The sequence below is a fragment of the Gekko japonicus genome, unplaced genomic scaffold, assembly GCF_001447785.1.
Source record: "Gekko japonicus isolate JY-2015 unplaced genomic scaffold, Gekko_japonicus_V1.1 scaffold313, whole genome shotgun sequence".
In the NCBI taxonomy this organism is placed as follows: Eukaryota; Metazoa; Chordata; class Lepidosauria; order Squamata; family Gekkonidae; genus Gekko; species Gekko japonicus.
In genome coordinates, this window is record NW_015174283.1 from 1,420,499 (window position 1) to 1,436,344 (window position 15,846).

Sequence of the window (15,846 nt, forward strand, 5' to 3'; positions counted from 1 at the left end):
ACACATCCAGGGGGGGATATCGGCTACTCAGGCAGATTTGCTTCTGAATTATGCCTCCCAGGAGGTTGCTAAGTCGTCTTGGCTTCCACAGATGTTTCATTTGGCACAAGTCCTGTTTTCTCTCTCTTCTCTCTCACACACACATACACTGTCTCTCATGCACCACACACACACACACACACACACACCTTTTGTTTGCCATTGAGTTGTCTTGCTCCAAAGCATGTTGTGGTTTTATAGAATCTGTTTGCAGACCCCATTGCAGGAAGAGCAGCAGCGTTCACATGCACACATGTCCTGTTTTCTCTCTCTTCTCTCTCACACACACATACACTGTCTCTCATGCACCACACACACACACACACACACACCTTTTGTTTGCCATTGAGTTGTCTTGCTCCAAAGCATGTTGTGGTTTTATAGAATCTGTTTGCAGACCCCATTGCAGGAAGAGCAGCAGCGTTCACATGCACACATGGTTGAGGTATTGCATGCTGGTGCGCTTTCACACACCCAGCCAAACATCTAGGTAGGGAAGAAATGCGACAAAAAAAAAAAAAATGACATTAAATCAGAGGAGGAAACACTGGCTCTTGAGAACAAAAACTAATTAAGGCTCTAAACCGAAAAGGGGGGGGGGGAGACAGGGGAGTTGGGAGAGGCTGACAGGAATCTGTTTATTTTGGGCCCGGGCCTTTAACCCTGAACCAACAGCAAAATTAAACAGGAATAATCTTGTTTTCTAAATGGGGGAAGGAGGGGCCAAAAAAAAAAAAAGAGAGAGACTCAGAGGGTTAAAAATATCCATTTTCAAATTTCTCAACACACACACAAAAAAACCCCAGAGCTGTTTATTTTAAAGTCAGGGTTCTGTTTATGGTGTGTTTTTTTCCCTTTTTTTTTTTTTAAAGAACAGATTAGGAAGGTTCAGTCAGCTCCATCTGGAGACGCTTTTTTTGGGTTGCAACAGACGTTCCCTTTAACATTTCTCCATCTCTTTTGCTGTGTTTTTTTTAAATCCATGTGAAACCGTTTGAACGAAGAGTGAGCGAGGGGGGGGGGCCCTCTCCCAGTCTGGTGCTGGCAGAGCTTGAAGCTTCGCAGCTGGCTGGGGAAGCCACTAATGAGCGGCCCCTGGAGAAGGGGGGGGGGGGCTGACAACTGTGCCAGCCTATTCTCCCTGGGCTGGCTAGGCCTCATCCGCCTCCCATGTGGGAAAGGAACTCCTGAACCCCGCCTTCAGTGGCCCATTCAGCCCCCTTTTAGGGGGCAAGCCACATGACCCTATCACACAGTGCCCCTTCGACCCCAGTACCCTCCAAAAACCCATTCGTCTCACACTCTGCCACCTTCTGTAGACCCACATGGCACCCTCAAGTGTATAGACCAACCAAAAAAAAAAAAGTATCATTCATACCCAATGCATTTCAAGTAAGTCTGTCTCAGGAGAGGAAACAGTTTTGCAGATGAGTAAAGCCACACCAGATGAAATTCCAGGGAGATCCATTATCAAATTTCCAGCACATTTTTCCTTCAGAAATGGCAGCCACTGTAGCTCGTAATTCTGATGAGGGGTTAGCCTTTTCTTCCACACACACCATATTCCTGATATGAGATGACTTCCTTGGAGTCGCTCCGTCCGACAAAACCTACAGGTTGCTAAGATGATACTCTCTCTGTTTGTACCAGCAATGCAAACAGCATCTCCTTGACCACGTGAAGCCAAGATTTTGAGTCAGACCTTTGATCTGTCTAATCAGTGTTGTCTCCTCTGGCTAGCAGTGGCTCTCCAGGACCTCAGCTGGGGTCTTTCACATAATCTACAGACCTAATCCTTTTAACTGATGATTAAACCTGGGACCATCTGTGTGCAAAGCAGATGCTCTGTCGCTGAGCCATGGCCCCATGCTTCCCCTGCACCACAGACCCAAGCGATACAGGGGTATCTTGTGGCTGCTAATCATACTAGAGTACCAATCACAGAGCAGAGCAGCTCATGACTGGATCTCACAACATATTTTTATTGTTGTTAAAAAGCAGCAGGGAAGGCATCTGAAGAAGTGAGCTTTGATGCACAAAAGCTCATGCTAGAATTGTTTATTTATTTATTTATTCATTCTTATTTTTTTAATCCCGCTCCTTTCCCTGCCAGGCAGGGCTCAGGACAATTAAGGTGCCCCTGGATTTCTGTTTTGTTTTGCCACAATAGACTAATGTAGCTGCTTCCCTGGTTATATCAGGGCTGCCATGCGGGGGAGGGGAGGCTTTCTCCCTCCCCTCTATGCAATTATGTAGTAGAAATCAGCCTCCTTGATCCATTATTCAGCTGTCAATACAGGTGCCTCTAGGGTAGTCCAACCTCTAGGTGGTGGCTGGAGACCGCCTGGTATTACAACTGGTCTCCAGGCGATAGAGATCAGTTCACCTGGAGAAAATGGCTGCTTTGGAAGGTGGAATTTATGGTGTTATACCCCACTAAAGTCCCTCCCGCAGCCCCGCCCTCCTCTGGCTCCACCCCCAAAATCTCCAGGGATTTCCCAACGTGGAACTGGCAACCCTAGATGCCTTTTGCCCCACACATTGTTGAGCCTATTAGCAGCTTGAGGGGAGAGAGATTACTTCTGTTGGGAAAAGGTACTCAGGGGGTGGAACTTTAAACTGGGCCTCCCCCTACACCCATCCTAGTTGGTACACACACAGACACCCCAGGGAAGGCCTGTCACAGACCTCTCATGTAATCCTAGGTGACTACCCGTGCCATTCTAAGAACACTTTCCTGGATGTACGCCCCTCTGAATACACCTGAGTAGGCCTGTTTTAACACTTCACCCCAGCCTGCAATCCGTTGATTATTTCTGCTGCCATGACTCAGCAGGCTTCTGAGACACACCCAGACACATTTCGGGTTTGCCATGTTTTCTTTCTGTCCCCACCCCCTCAGGGAGACGATAGTGTTGCTTGCACATACACGCACACTCACATACAACAATTTATCTCCACACAGAGCTTTCTCACCTGTTCTTCCTGTCACTTCCTTAAAATTGTTGCCTCCTTCCTTTCCACCTCACCACACCTACCCCACTGTCCCCCCCCTTTAGCTGTACACATATTTCTTCCCTCTTCCTTGTCCCTTCTTTCCTACTTTTCTTTTTTTTAAAAAAAAACCCTCACTGTCCACATCTGATGCGGCAACAGTACATGCACTCCTCTGCTGACTAGGCCCAACTCCCAGCATTAGTTGCCAGGCTCTTCACACGCATGCTCATGCTCCAAAGGAACCAGGCACTTCTTTACGGAGCTCTCTACACCACCCCCAAATCAGCAGATGGTCCAGTAGCTGTCCTCAGTGTGGGTTTCTTGGCCACACCTGCACCGTTCCTACCTGGCTCACCATCCAAGCATCCTTGGAGTTGTCCTGCCATGGAAACAGGATGTCCATAGCAGCCTGTCTAGATGGACTGGGAAGGGGGTGGAGGTCCTGCAGCTCACATGTAGAATGGGGGAAGACAGTCCAGCTACCAATGTCCTCCCGGGGTTTAAGAACCTGCCTGAGGAGGGCAGAGAGGGAGGACATTTGTCATAACCAGAAGGCACCCAAAAGTCTCCTTGATTATTTCCCTGTCAGCCACCGGGCCATAGACCCCTCTCCATGCTCGCTCACTCTTCGTCCTGCACAGGGTGCATGAAGGCGCATCCCAGAGCGGATCAACTGGTTGGAAAGTGCAAGGTGGCAGTGGTGGTAGGAGGGGGGTTGTTAAGATGGGTACTTTGTCAAGAGAGCAGGAGAAGAAACTGCAAAATGAACTGGTTGCCGTGATGGATGGATAGAAAGACACACAAAGAAATATAAGTAAAAAAGACAAACGGGCTAAGAATGGTCTGTCTTTCAGATCTGTCTTTCTCCCCCCCCCCCCCCCTTATCTAGCTGCCATAAGAATAGAATAAAATAGATTAGATAAGACTGTAGAAAGTCTAGACTGCGTTCGATTGATTCCGGTCTCCTGAGTTGTCGGAAGCCCACCCTCTCCACCCCCTGGTTCCGGTGAGCAAGTGAATATCGGTTCTTTTGCCCCGCTGGCATATTAGGACATGGCCATGACCTGGGCTGACGGTGCGGTTGATCCCAGGGGCATCCCCCTCCCGTCCTGCTCCTTCTTACTGGAAGTCTTGGTGAATGAAGGCCATTTAGTCCCAGGCAATGAAATGTGGCAAGAAGGGAGGGAAGTTGGATAGATGGATGAGGAGGAAAAGGGTGGAAATGCCTTTTGGGGTAGGAGGAGGAAGGATGAAAGGTGGGGAACAGAATCCTTGAAAGAAACAAAGGACAAAAAATGCAGCAAAGCAGCTTGGAGGGTCACAGGAAGCAAAGGGAGTGTGGGGGGGGGGCGGCTGCCTGCCTTCCTGAGCCCTGAATCCCAGCCAGTTGGACGTTGCGCCTCTTGTCTTCTGTATGCTGAGCTTCCCTCTCCACCGAGCCCCCGATTCACCTTTGCCACCTCTTTCTGTTCGCCCTCTGCTCCCTTCTTCTCTGTGTCTTCCCTTCCCTCTCCCTCTCCCCCAACAGGTCGCCAGTTGACGATATTCAACAGCCAGGCCGCCATCAAGATCGGAGGCCGGGACCAAGGTCGGCCCTTCCAGGGCCAGATCTCGGGCCTCTACTACAATGGGCTCAAGGTGCTGTCCCTGGCTGCCGAGAGTGACCCCAACGTGAAGGTGGAGGGGAACTTGCGGTTGGTGGGCGAGGTGCCGTCTGTCATGACCACGGAGACCACGGCCACCACCTTGCTGGCGGACATGTCCACCACCATCATGGAGACCACCACCACCATGGCCACGACCACGACGCGGCGCGGCCGTTCTCCCACCATGCGCGACAGCATCACCCAGGTTAGTTGGAAGGAGGACCCTGAAGGGGACTTATTTATTTATTTATTTATTTATTTATTATTAATTTGATTTTTATCCCGCCCTCCCGCCGAAGCGGCTCAGGGCGGCGTACAACATCATACAATAAAACAACTCTTCTAAAAACAATCAATACAAACATTGGAGGGGACTGGTGCCAAGCAGGAGGTGCAAAGGGGGAGCTGGCAAAGGGGGGCTCAGATAAGAGGAACCAAGAATACTGAAAGTTTCAGAGTCCCGTTCCACTGGAACCTAAATTGTGCCCCCAGACAAACTCAGTTCTGTAGCAAGTCTAAATTACCGATGAGCAAACATGTGCTTCACTTGTAGAATTTATTTACTCCTGCTAGGCATGGTCTCATTTGAAGTGTGGTATCGGAGGAGAGTTTTACAGAAACCGTGGACCACCAAAAAAGACAAAGAAGGGGGTTTTAGGTCAAATCAAGCCTGAACTCTCCTTAGAAGCTAAAATGACTAAACTGAGGCTATCCCCCTTTGGTCACATTATGAAAAAACAAGAGTCACTGGAAAAGACAATAACATAAGAAAACTGAAGGCACCAGGAAAAGAGGAAGACCCAACATGAGATGGACTGACTCCATCAAGAAGGCCACGGCCCTCATTTTGTAAGCCCTGAGCAAAGCTGTTGAGGAGAGGACACGCTGCAGGTCATTAATTCGTAGGGTTGCCATAAGTTGGAAGCAACTTGATGGCACTTCACACACACACACACACACACACACACACACACACACAGGCATGGAAAATGGAGAGCTAAGGACTCTGCAGGGCACTCAATCTCCACCCCACCCCACCCCGGCATGAAATTTCACCACATTTTGCCTCGGTAGCCTCAGAGGGACTAGAGACTTGGATTCGTTTGTTTCCAAAACATGTTTCTTAGAACGCTGGTTTAGATCCCTCAAAACTACACTCTGCCCTTTTGCTGTATTTCCGTGGATGGCAGGAAATGCTCTTCGGTGTCTGTTATAAATTAAAAGCAGACGTGTACGAAAAGTGATTAGTTCAGGTCCTGAACAAACAGAACTCCAGGACTGGATCCAGCATGAGCACATCCCCTCCAAGCCTTCATGCACAGAAATAGGATGTGGGCGGGGGGGGGGGGGGGGGAGGGCATGCACATTGCCCTGAGCTTCTTGGAGGAGAGGCAGAAGATGGACGGATGGATGAGGCCATCACTCCTCCCACCACTGGCCCGCTGCATGTTTTCACGGGGCTTTTACTCCCAAGCGGAACCCTTCAAGACTTGTCATTGCATTCATTTGAAGTCTCACCGTCTTGCTCTCCCCAGGTTCTCCATGCAGTCCCCCATCCAGGGTTCATAGTTTTCCATTGTCCATAAGGGCAGACAAAGTAAGCCTACGGTTGCCAACTTCCAGGCAGGGCCTGGAGATCTCCAGATAAGACATTAAGATTCAATAAGTGCTGAAGGTTAAATAAGTGGTAAAAATTCAGTTCTCTCTCAAGCCATATATATTAAATATAAACTTTTTAAAAAATTATTAACAACATAAGCAAAAAAAACCCCTCTGTGGTGCCCCCCTTCCCTTGCTGCCCTAAGCACGTGATTGTTTTGCTTAATGGTTAATCCAGGTCTGGATGGGACCCAGGCTTCTTCTGCTAATATTGTAGTCCCAGAATTGGGTTTGCGTGTTTGTGCTTTTGCCACGGACCCAGCAAGACCTGCCTTGCCCTTCTTCTGCTCCTTGCTTTTCCTTTTCGAGCAGATCTCCGGGAGGCGGGGGCTCAGCCCGGCTTCACATGTTTGCATCGAGTTTTATTTCTATAAGCCCCAACTCGCCCCACATCAATTGGCACTGAGGGCACTTTACAAAACACTATAAAAGGCAATTACCACTCCAGCTGCATACATATTATAATGTAATGAAATCACATAAAAATATTAAAACATTTTAAAAAGCAAAAAGGGACACCAACGGGGAATTGACGGCAGATCCCCTAATGTTTGTTTGCTTATTTTGTTTGTTTAGGGCATTTGCATCCCACTTTCAGGAAGAAATACACTTGGCCGATTTAAAAAACCTATTTGGGAGGGGGGGTTTCTTTAATGATGAAAAGTTTAACAGTGAACTTCACAGAACTCTTCATCGGACGCCTGGCATGCCCATCAGTTGAAAGGTTCAGTGAGAATCAAAAACTAGCACTGTCTGATCGGTTCCATGCTGGGCAATCATGGTGCAACGGCCATCAGTCAATCCTTACCCGTTGCTGGGAGGCTCCACACAGCATCGTGAACAATCCAGTGTTTTCTTTCCAAGTTGCCTTCCCCCTTTTCTTTTTTGCAATCTACTTCTAGTTTGCAAAATGCAAGCACAGCCTTAGCACTGGCTGGTAATCTTTGCAGTGTTGTTCCACAACACCCTGAGATGGCCGCAGGGGAGTGCCAAGAGGCATTCTCCCCCATTTGTATCCTGGCTAACGGTCAGGTCCTTCCCATTCACTGGGACTTCCTCCTCCAGCTCCCGGGCTGTACACCAACGGCTGCCACCATTGCATTTGTTTGTTTGAATTGGCACCATAACGTTGTGATGAATTGGCGCTTTAACGACAAAGAGTTGGCGCCGGTTGAGATATTATTTTTTAATGTCTCGAGAAAAATGGCCTTTAAGGGGGCAGCGCTGGCTGTGGGGTGTCCTGTCGGCACAAAGGAAGGGCCAGAAGTAGACCCTCGCTGGTGTCTGCAAGGAGAGGGGAAGGGGCCAGAACTGCGACCCCCTATGTACCCTTTTGCAGGCTGGCACAGAGCTATGAAAATGGATCTATATCCAAAGTGGTATGGATTCTCTGTTGTAATTCCAGATGCAACTAATGTCACAACCGGGCTGCAGAGAACAGCCTGAGTGCCGAATGGGCCTCATACATTACTTTGAACTGGTCCAGTGACCATTATCAATCTAATTCGCCTCTCCCGTGCCTAATAATATGCCAGTCATCTGTCCCAGCTCTTCATCCCCGTGTGCAATCAGCAGTGAAGAAGGCACGATTCATAATTAGTCGCATGCTCATTCCCTTTTAAACTGCCCTCCCAATTCAGCAAGAGTTCTTGGCAGGTGATGAAATAAATAAAACTGCCATTCATAAAATAAAATCGCCCTGCAAATATAGAGACAAAGGAGCGACAACTACCAGCTGGCCCCCAAAATGTTGCCGAGCTGACCTTAGGCAAATCTCACAGGGTGACTGGTTTTGTAAGGCCGGAGCCATCCCTGGGAAAACCTCACTGTGCTTCTCAATTCTGACCAGCTTGTTGCCTGCAGGAAATTATGAGCAGGGGGTCTCCAACTGTTTCTAACAAAGAGAGCCTTTTGGCGAGACCATGTCTGAATCCCAGTCACAGGAAACGCCCCAGGAAGAGATGAAGAAGCCCACTGAAGACCCTAATACTTTGTGGGCTTTGGAGGCCCCCTCGCCACTTGTACGGACTCTGGAACTACGGCTATGGAGGACGTTCTCCTCTAGGACTAAGGTGACCAGCCTCCAGGGGGTGGTTGCTATTACAGTTGATCTCCAGGCAATAGATGTCAGTTCACCAGGGGGAAATGGCCACCATGGAAGGTGAGCACTGTGGCATTGTCTCCCACTGAAGTCCTTTCCCTAAAACTACCCAAACCTCATCCAGCTCCACTCACAAAATCTCCAGGTATTTCCCAACCTGGTGCAGGCAACACTATCTAGAACCCTTCCAGATCCGGGGGCTCCAAGGTGCACTCTTTGCCCCGTGCCCATTCTCTGCCAAAGTCACACAGCCTCCCCCCCCCCCCCAAATCATCCCTTGACAACAGTAACAAGCAGAAGCTGCTCTTAAGCAGCAGAGCATTGGCTTAGCAGGACAGTGGTTGATTCCACGCAGGGCCACACATATTTGCCCCTGCTGTGGCAGCAAGAGCAAGTGGGGCAGGAATGACATCTGCACGATCTGCTCACCCCTCTCACTGCTGCTTCTAGCTGCCTGCTCCTTCCCTTCGTGCCTGTGCAAAAGGAGAAGTGTAATGGTGACTGCGCTTGGTCCCTGCCACCACCACCAGAGCCTTTTCTCTTGCTTTCCTAGCCAAGCCAGACTGTAATGGTACAGCACAGCTTGGCAGGGAATACAAAAAAGCCCTTCAGAGAGCTTAACAGAGGGGAATGACGTATAGCAGCAAGCTGCCCTGCCCCATTTCGAAAACAGAGCTCAGGTCCACCCCCTTCCCCATGAGGGCAACAGACAAAAGAGTACACACAGGCATGCCCCCTGCAAGCACTATGAAGAATCCTTTGTGACCCAGATCAGAGTAGGTTTAATTTTTTAATGTGGTTTGGAAGCCCCAATGCCACAAGTCATGCTCAGAATGAGCACAGGGTTTCATGGACATTCCCTTTAAATGCAGGAGCTTCCTACATTCCTTGCAGAGAAAAGTCCCGTCCCCCCAGTGGAAGCAGTCAGTGTCTTCCTTCCCCAAGCTGTGCTGAAGTGTCTGTCTTAAGTGCTTCTAGAATCAGGGTGTGGCAAAACGGACATGCTCCAGCCTGAAGACCCTATTCTACCTTATCCTCCCAAGGTTCTCCCAACACCTGGAGAGGCTTTACTCTCTCTCCAGTAACCTGCCGCCACCACCTGACCCTTGTAAGGAATTGCCCGCTGGGAGGGTCAGGAATCCCAGCTTCCTGTCCCAGTTCTGAGGCCTTGTCTCTGTGTCTCCTGCTGCCCAGTGTCTAGTCACCACGGGGACCATTTACTGCCTTGTGTGCCCCTGGAGGAACAGCCACTTGCCAACTTACTGCCTTCCTCCCGGCACTCCTTTTAAAATAGTGTGTCCAAGACAGTGGAGGTCTATGTAGTACAGAGAACCACCACCAGCATCAAAAGTTATAAAGTATTATTTATTTTATTTATTTAATTTATATCCCGCCTGCCCCGCCTGGTATTTATTAAAAAGAAAATGTTCATAAGTATACTCTCAGCATGGCACCAGATTGAGCAAGGGATTCAAAAGAAATGGGTATAATGCAATTCCTCTATCCATCTCTATACATGCCCTATCAGATGTTAAAATATAGACAGGCTCCTTAGCTTAGGAAGCTACAGATCGCTGCAGAGTTGCCTTTACCTTGAAGTTTCGTCCAGCTCTTCAGGCCAACCACATGGCTAATGTCCGCCACCTCCAGACCTCAGTTAAGAGTTCTGTCTGCTCTGATGGACACGGCACAATAGAGACCGTCCTTCTTACTTCCAGGAGTTATATCACCTCTCTATTCATCAACAACTGACTAGGTCAGGCCAGGTCAGAAAAGCGTTTTCTGGAGATACTTCAGGAATTCCTTCCTGAAGTCTGTCTAGTGTTTAACACCTCCAGGTCTCCATTCCCTGCTCTGGGGGGTGGGGGGTGGAGTTTGACCATCCCATTGTCTAGACCTATTAGCATTTGTATGAAGGTGGGCTGATGTAAGTCTGGAAAGCAATCGAACTGACTTCCTCCCTTCCTGCCTGTTCTCCGCCCAGAGAGTGAGAGAGGAAAAACCTTTTAAAAGAGTGAAAGTTTTGCTCATGTCAAACCTCGAAAGAAAAAAATGCATTTCTTCACACCGGGCTTCCACTAATACTCCAGGAAGGGTAGAGCTGCGGGCTTTCGGACCAAAAACCCTCTCCACTGCAGTCTGGAAGCCTTGGGTGTGACGTTCATGCTCCCTCTTAGTTACTTACCACACTGCCGTTTTACAGCTGGTCCAGCAATCATGTCTAAGGCTGCCTTCCCCGGCCAGACAGTTCCCCCATCTTGCTTACTCAACTCTGGGCTCCTGCATTTCTATCCCACCGTTCCTCCAAAGAGTCCAAGACGGCTTACAGAAGATACCTGTCCGTCGCGGCAAGTTAAAACAATCCGATAATAGATTTTTTAAAAAACAATCCTCACCTAATTAACAGATCCAATCACTATTTAATGAGACCAGAAGTTCACCAGTGCAGCTGCGACAGTGTCAGACCTTGCCAGCATCAGTTCATTGGAACGCCCCTTGCGCCTCCTCTTACAAACCATCAAATAATGGTGCCCCTCCCCCCCAGCTCTCCAAGAAGGCCTTTCCCTTAGAGATGAAGCCACAGTGGTAAAAGACTGAGCTTCAGCCAAAGAAGATCTTGCGTCTGGAAGGCGGCATAGCCCTTTGCTTCAAGGGGAGCAACTGGTCCACAGGGTCAGCTTCCTTAAGATAAAGAGCCCATGCTGGCTGTTCAAGTCTTGATAACTGGGACATTTATTTTTATTTACTTAGTCCATCTTTCTTGCTTTGACTCAAGGCAGATTACAAAACTGAGGGAACAATGCCATGAAGAAGAACCGTATAAAACAGTGCAACAACTGGATGACAAAATGTAGAAAACAATGCAGTACAAACAAGATAACCCACACAAGGAACAAGTGCAATAAGCCATAACCCTTATTCCCTTTATGGAAGTGTTTATTTAATGTTTTCATTTAAACCGTTTTTGTTTTTTTATTTAATAGGCGCACCACTCTTTTTCTCAGTTGCAGGCAAAGAGCATCTTTATTAAGCCCTTTAAAAATGTGTGGCGCGGTTTCCACGCACAGTATCCCTGTGAGGTGGCGGCGGAGCTTTTCCTCAAGGCTCCTTAGTGAATCCATGTCAGAGGAGGGACTTGAACCCAGGACTTTCAGTACTTGCAGCCAGCGGACTGCACCACATTTCAGGGTGTTTCGTGCATTGGAAGGACAGTAGATAAAAAAAAGAATGTATGTTCGGCTTCCCAGAACCCTGGCCATTGAAGAGGACATGGCACACTCTCCTTTCCACACAGATGGTCTGCTGCATACATGCCACAGATTCTGGGATAGCTGAAGGAACCTTCTTAGCTCCAGCTCAGTCTCCTTCTCCTCCTTTCCTTCCGGCTTACTTCTTCTGTTAGGAGCCACACAAGTCAGGGAGGGGGCTGGTTATGGGTGCTCCCCACAACCACACAATACACGGTGGGGGGGGATTAACCCTCCCCCCTTAAAAAAAGCAGTCGGGTTTTCCTTCTGATGGCACAGATGATGCTGCTTGGAAAAAAACGCTGACAAAGTCCTCTTCAGGTTGCCACGGCAACTGTGGCAGTAATTAGGCCGGCCTGGTTTCGCATCCCTGGAAGGGTGGGGGGGTGGGACAGGGAAGAGACAGGTGGTGTGAAGATATGAGAGGAATTGGGAGGAGGGGGGAGAGATTTGACTGATGCCACCCATAATTGAAATCATCCCCTTGTATTTTGCATTAATTCATCTGGAATAACCACCCCTTGCCTGGTTCAGTTCTCCCAAGCACTCATTCGGATTTGCGCTCGGAGACACCACTTTCCCCCTCTCAGCTGGCGCTAGAGTAGCTAGGGGTGGGGTGGGGGGTGGGATCCAACATGTTCTCGTGCTCCAAATGCATTTAAACAGGGTGTTAAATGCTCAGGACCCTTGGGAGAGAGCCACATACCCAGGGTGTTCGGAGGCAGCGTGGCCACTGTAAGCATGCAGGCAAGCAGAGGAAGATTAGATAAAGTGCTGCGATTCCCAGGGGCCTCTGCTTGCCGAGTGGGGGGCTCCAGAGCCAGCTCTTCTTGGGGTGGAAAAGACAGAGGTTTCCCCGACTACTGGGGGACCCCTCCTGCCAGTCAACAGCTTCTCTCGTGACTCACCAGCCAACTCTGTCTTCAAGAGCCTCTGCGGGGAACACACTCGCTCAGCTTTCCAAGGGCCCTTTATAATCCTTGAGCCCCTTCCTGCCGTTCCCCTTGGCCACTTGGTGCCACAGTTGGAGGGGGCACTGCCTGGCTTCCCACGGGCATCCTCACTGGGCAGCGCACGGCTCATTGCAAATCGGCGCCTGCCAAGCCTGGCCCAGAAGCAGGAGTCTGGGCAGCCGGCCATGTTCCGCGGGATACGGGCTGTGATGGTGCGTCGCCACTCAAGAATGCCTGGGGTGTGACATTTATTGCAGTGCTGGGAATTTGGACTCCTGGTTGCTGGGTTTTGTCATTTTTCAGGGGGACAGCTTCGGTACCTTTTTAGTGAGAGGGTTGCAGAGTGGGAAGCGGCCGCTCCTGCGGGGACCCAGAGTGTATTTCCAATTTCAAGTATCTCTCAGCATTGGAAAGGGGGAAGGCTTGAGCATGCCATTGAGCATGTGCAGAGTGCATTCGCATCAACAGCACTACAGTTATACCTGGAATGATGGGCAAGTTCTGGGAACGCTTCAGCCCCCCCCCCCTTCTGTTATTTCCTGCTCTCATCTGCTCACATCCTGTGTCAGAGGGAGACACAGACTGACAGGCCAGTAACGTGCTTAGTCTCTAAAAAAAGAGATGGGCTAGGAATGGCCTTCGGTCCTGTCTGGGTTCCAGATCCTCTGACCTAGAAGCCCTGAGATGCAGCCACAGGGTTGCCAACTTTAGGCTGAGAAATTCCCGGAGATTTGGGGTACAGCCTGTGGAGCTAGGGATTTGCAGAGGGGAGGGACCTCAGCAGAGGACAATTCCATACAAAGCAGACGTTTTTCTCCAGAACTGATGTATGGCCTCTGGAGATCAGCCATAATTCCAGGGGATCTCCACACACCCCACCTGAAGATCAGCCATATTCCAGGTGATCTCCAGCCGCCCGCCCCCTCCCCCCACACCTGGAGGCTGCCAACTTTAAGCCGCCAGCTCTGAAGGAGAGCACTCTGCACATGTTCACGGGCACCTCCATCCTTGCACATTCCCGAGCTGAACCCTGGCATTGGAAGAAGAAAATGGGCTGGGAGAGGAAATCCAGGTGAGCCATGGCTCAGCTGAAGCCCCCAGGACAGGAGACTGGCATGTGTGCAGGGGGAGGCGGAAGGAAGCTGCTAAAAAAACAACGGATCAAGTTGGTGGGGGGGGAGGACGAAGCCAGCCAAGAGCTGCTTGCAATGCCTCCCCCCCCCCCCCCGGGGGGGCGGGAGTGCGGCGTGGGGGTGGGGTGTGTATCCGCCGCTTCCCTGTGCTGGAGGGCGCTCAGTGGAAGGGGAAAACGCCTCGCCGGAGCAAGCGCACTGGAGCGGTGGCGCGAGCAGGAGGCAGGGGGCGTCTCTGCTGCCCGTCGTTTGCCTGCGAAACCTGCTCGTTTATATTCCGCCGGCTGAAGCGGGTCTCAGTGATTGATTCCGTGCCCCGGGTTGCTGTCCAAGCCTTTGTTATGCTAATTCTGACACGCTGGGGTTGAGACGTGCCGCGCAGGCTCCGGAATACTGATGGCGCGAGGAGGGGCGGGGCCGGCTCTATAAACCCCTTCCTCTTGCCTCCCTCGCCTGCCCCTCCCTGGCTTTAGGGCTGCCAACCTCCAGGTAGGGCCTGGAGTTCTCCAGCAACGACAACTGAATTCCAGTCGACAGAGATCAGTCCCTCTGGAAGAAAATGGCAGCTTCAGAGAACGTGCTCTGTGGTGTACTTAGGGGTTGCCAACTTCCAGGTGGTGGCTGGAGACTGCCTGCTATTACAACTGATCTCCAGGCAAATGGACACTTTGGAAGTTGGAGTCCATGGCACAAAGTGCTCTGGAGACTGAAATGTGCCCCGCCCCTCCTCAGCTTCACCCTACAAATCTCCAGGAGCTGGCAACCCTAGGTATACTATAGGTTCTAGGTGAAATCCTTTCCCAAATTTCCCCACACACACACATACCTCTGCTCCCAGATTGCCAGGAATTTCCCAGGCTGGAGTGGGCCATCTTATTCTAGGTGTTTCTGCATCAAGGACAGCAGACATCAACCCTGTTTTAACATCACAACAACCCTGTGAGGGAGGTCAGGCTTAGGAAGAGCGATTAGACTGTGGTTGCTCACTGAGCCTCGTGAGTGAGTGGGGATGAAATCTGAACTCATTCCAAGTCCACCACATTATTCAGCCTCCCCCCCCTTTCTGATTTTGTCTTCGTGTTTGCTGACTTGCAAGGCTAGAAGATTATGTCATGTTCCAAATTTCGTGCATTAGGAAGTTGTCAGGAGACAGCTTAAAAAGAATTTCTCATTTTGTTCAAGGGGCAGATCCCAGGAAAGCCGTGTTGCTTTCTTGACTGCCATGCTCAGCCTGTGGCCTTGGGTTCCCTAGAGTGCCCTGGCTTCCCAGTGGACAGATGGGTAATCACAGAGCTGGGCACATTTCAGTCTCCAGAGCACTTTGTGTATATTAACGCAGGACTCCTAGCAACAGCCCTGTAAGGAAGGCCAGTGTTATTTCACACACACACACACACACACACACACACACACACACACACACTGCAGTTGGGAGGTGAGACTTGAGCCTTCTGGCTTACAGTACATTATGTTGAGCCAGTCAGACTAGGCCTGTAGCTACAGTGGGGCATCTTGGGGCTAGGCCCCCTGACTTACTGGCAGGGCCCCACAACTTCCCATCCAGCCCAGGGCCCCCGAGCAACTGCAGGTGCAGAAAAGGAACTGAGTATCCCTTTAATTCAATTAGCCAGTGCCCCCTAAGAAATTTAAATGCCCCCTGACGAAAAAATCCCGGCTACGAGCCTGGAAGGGAGGGACCTGGGTCCACATCCTTCCTCTGCCATGCAACTGGCTGGGGGGAGGCAGTCGTGCTCTTTTACCCTGAGCTGCCTCACAGGGTTGTTTTGAGGCTACAGATGGGGGAAAGAAGAACTATGGACGCCACTCTGAGCTCCAGCTTATACCGGGAGAGCCCAAAGTGGCAGAGCACCGGTTTTGCATGCAGGCAGTACCCGACTCAGTCCTCTGCACTTTGTTGAAGGACCAAACAAGACGATGGTGGAAGAGATGCATAAACACCTGCAGGCAGCTGTATAGGTCAGTGGGGGGAAGAGCTGCTCAGTCCTTTCCCTTTTCTCCATTTGCCTCCCCCCCCCCCAACTCTCATCTCCCAGCCGCTTTTCTCCAAGC

At 50.3% G+C, this 15,846-nt stretch overlaps 1 protein-coding gene across 1 annotated transcript in view; it reads left to right on the forward strand.

Annotated features, from left to right (window-relative positions):
- NRXN2 (neurexin 2) overlaps positions 1-15,846 on the forward strand; it is a 419,710-nt gene that overhangs the window by 370,707 nt on the left and 33,157 nt on the right. Inside the window, exon 22 of the mRNA XM_015423902.1 lies at positions 4,565-4,887. Within this exon, the coding sequence (XP_015279388.1) occupies positions 4,565-4,887 (323 nt within the window). The remainder of the gene's footprint in view (positions 1-4,564; positions 4,888-15,846) is intronic.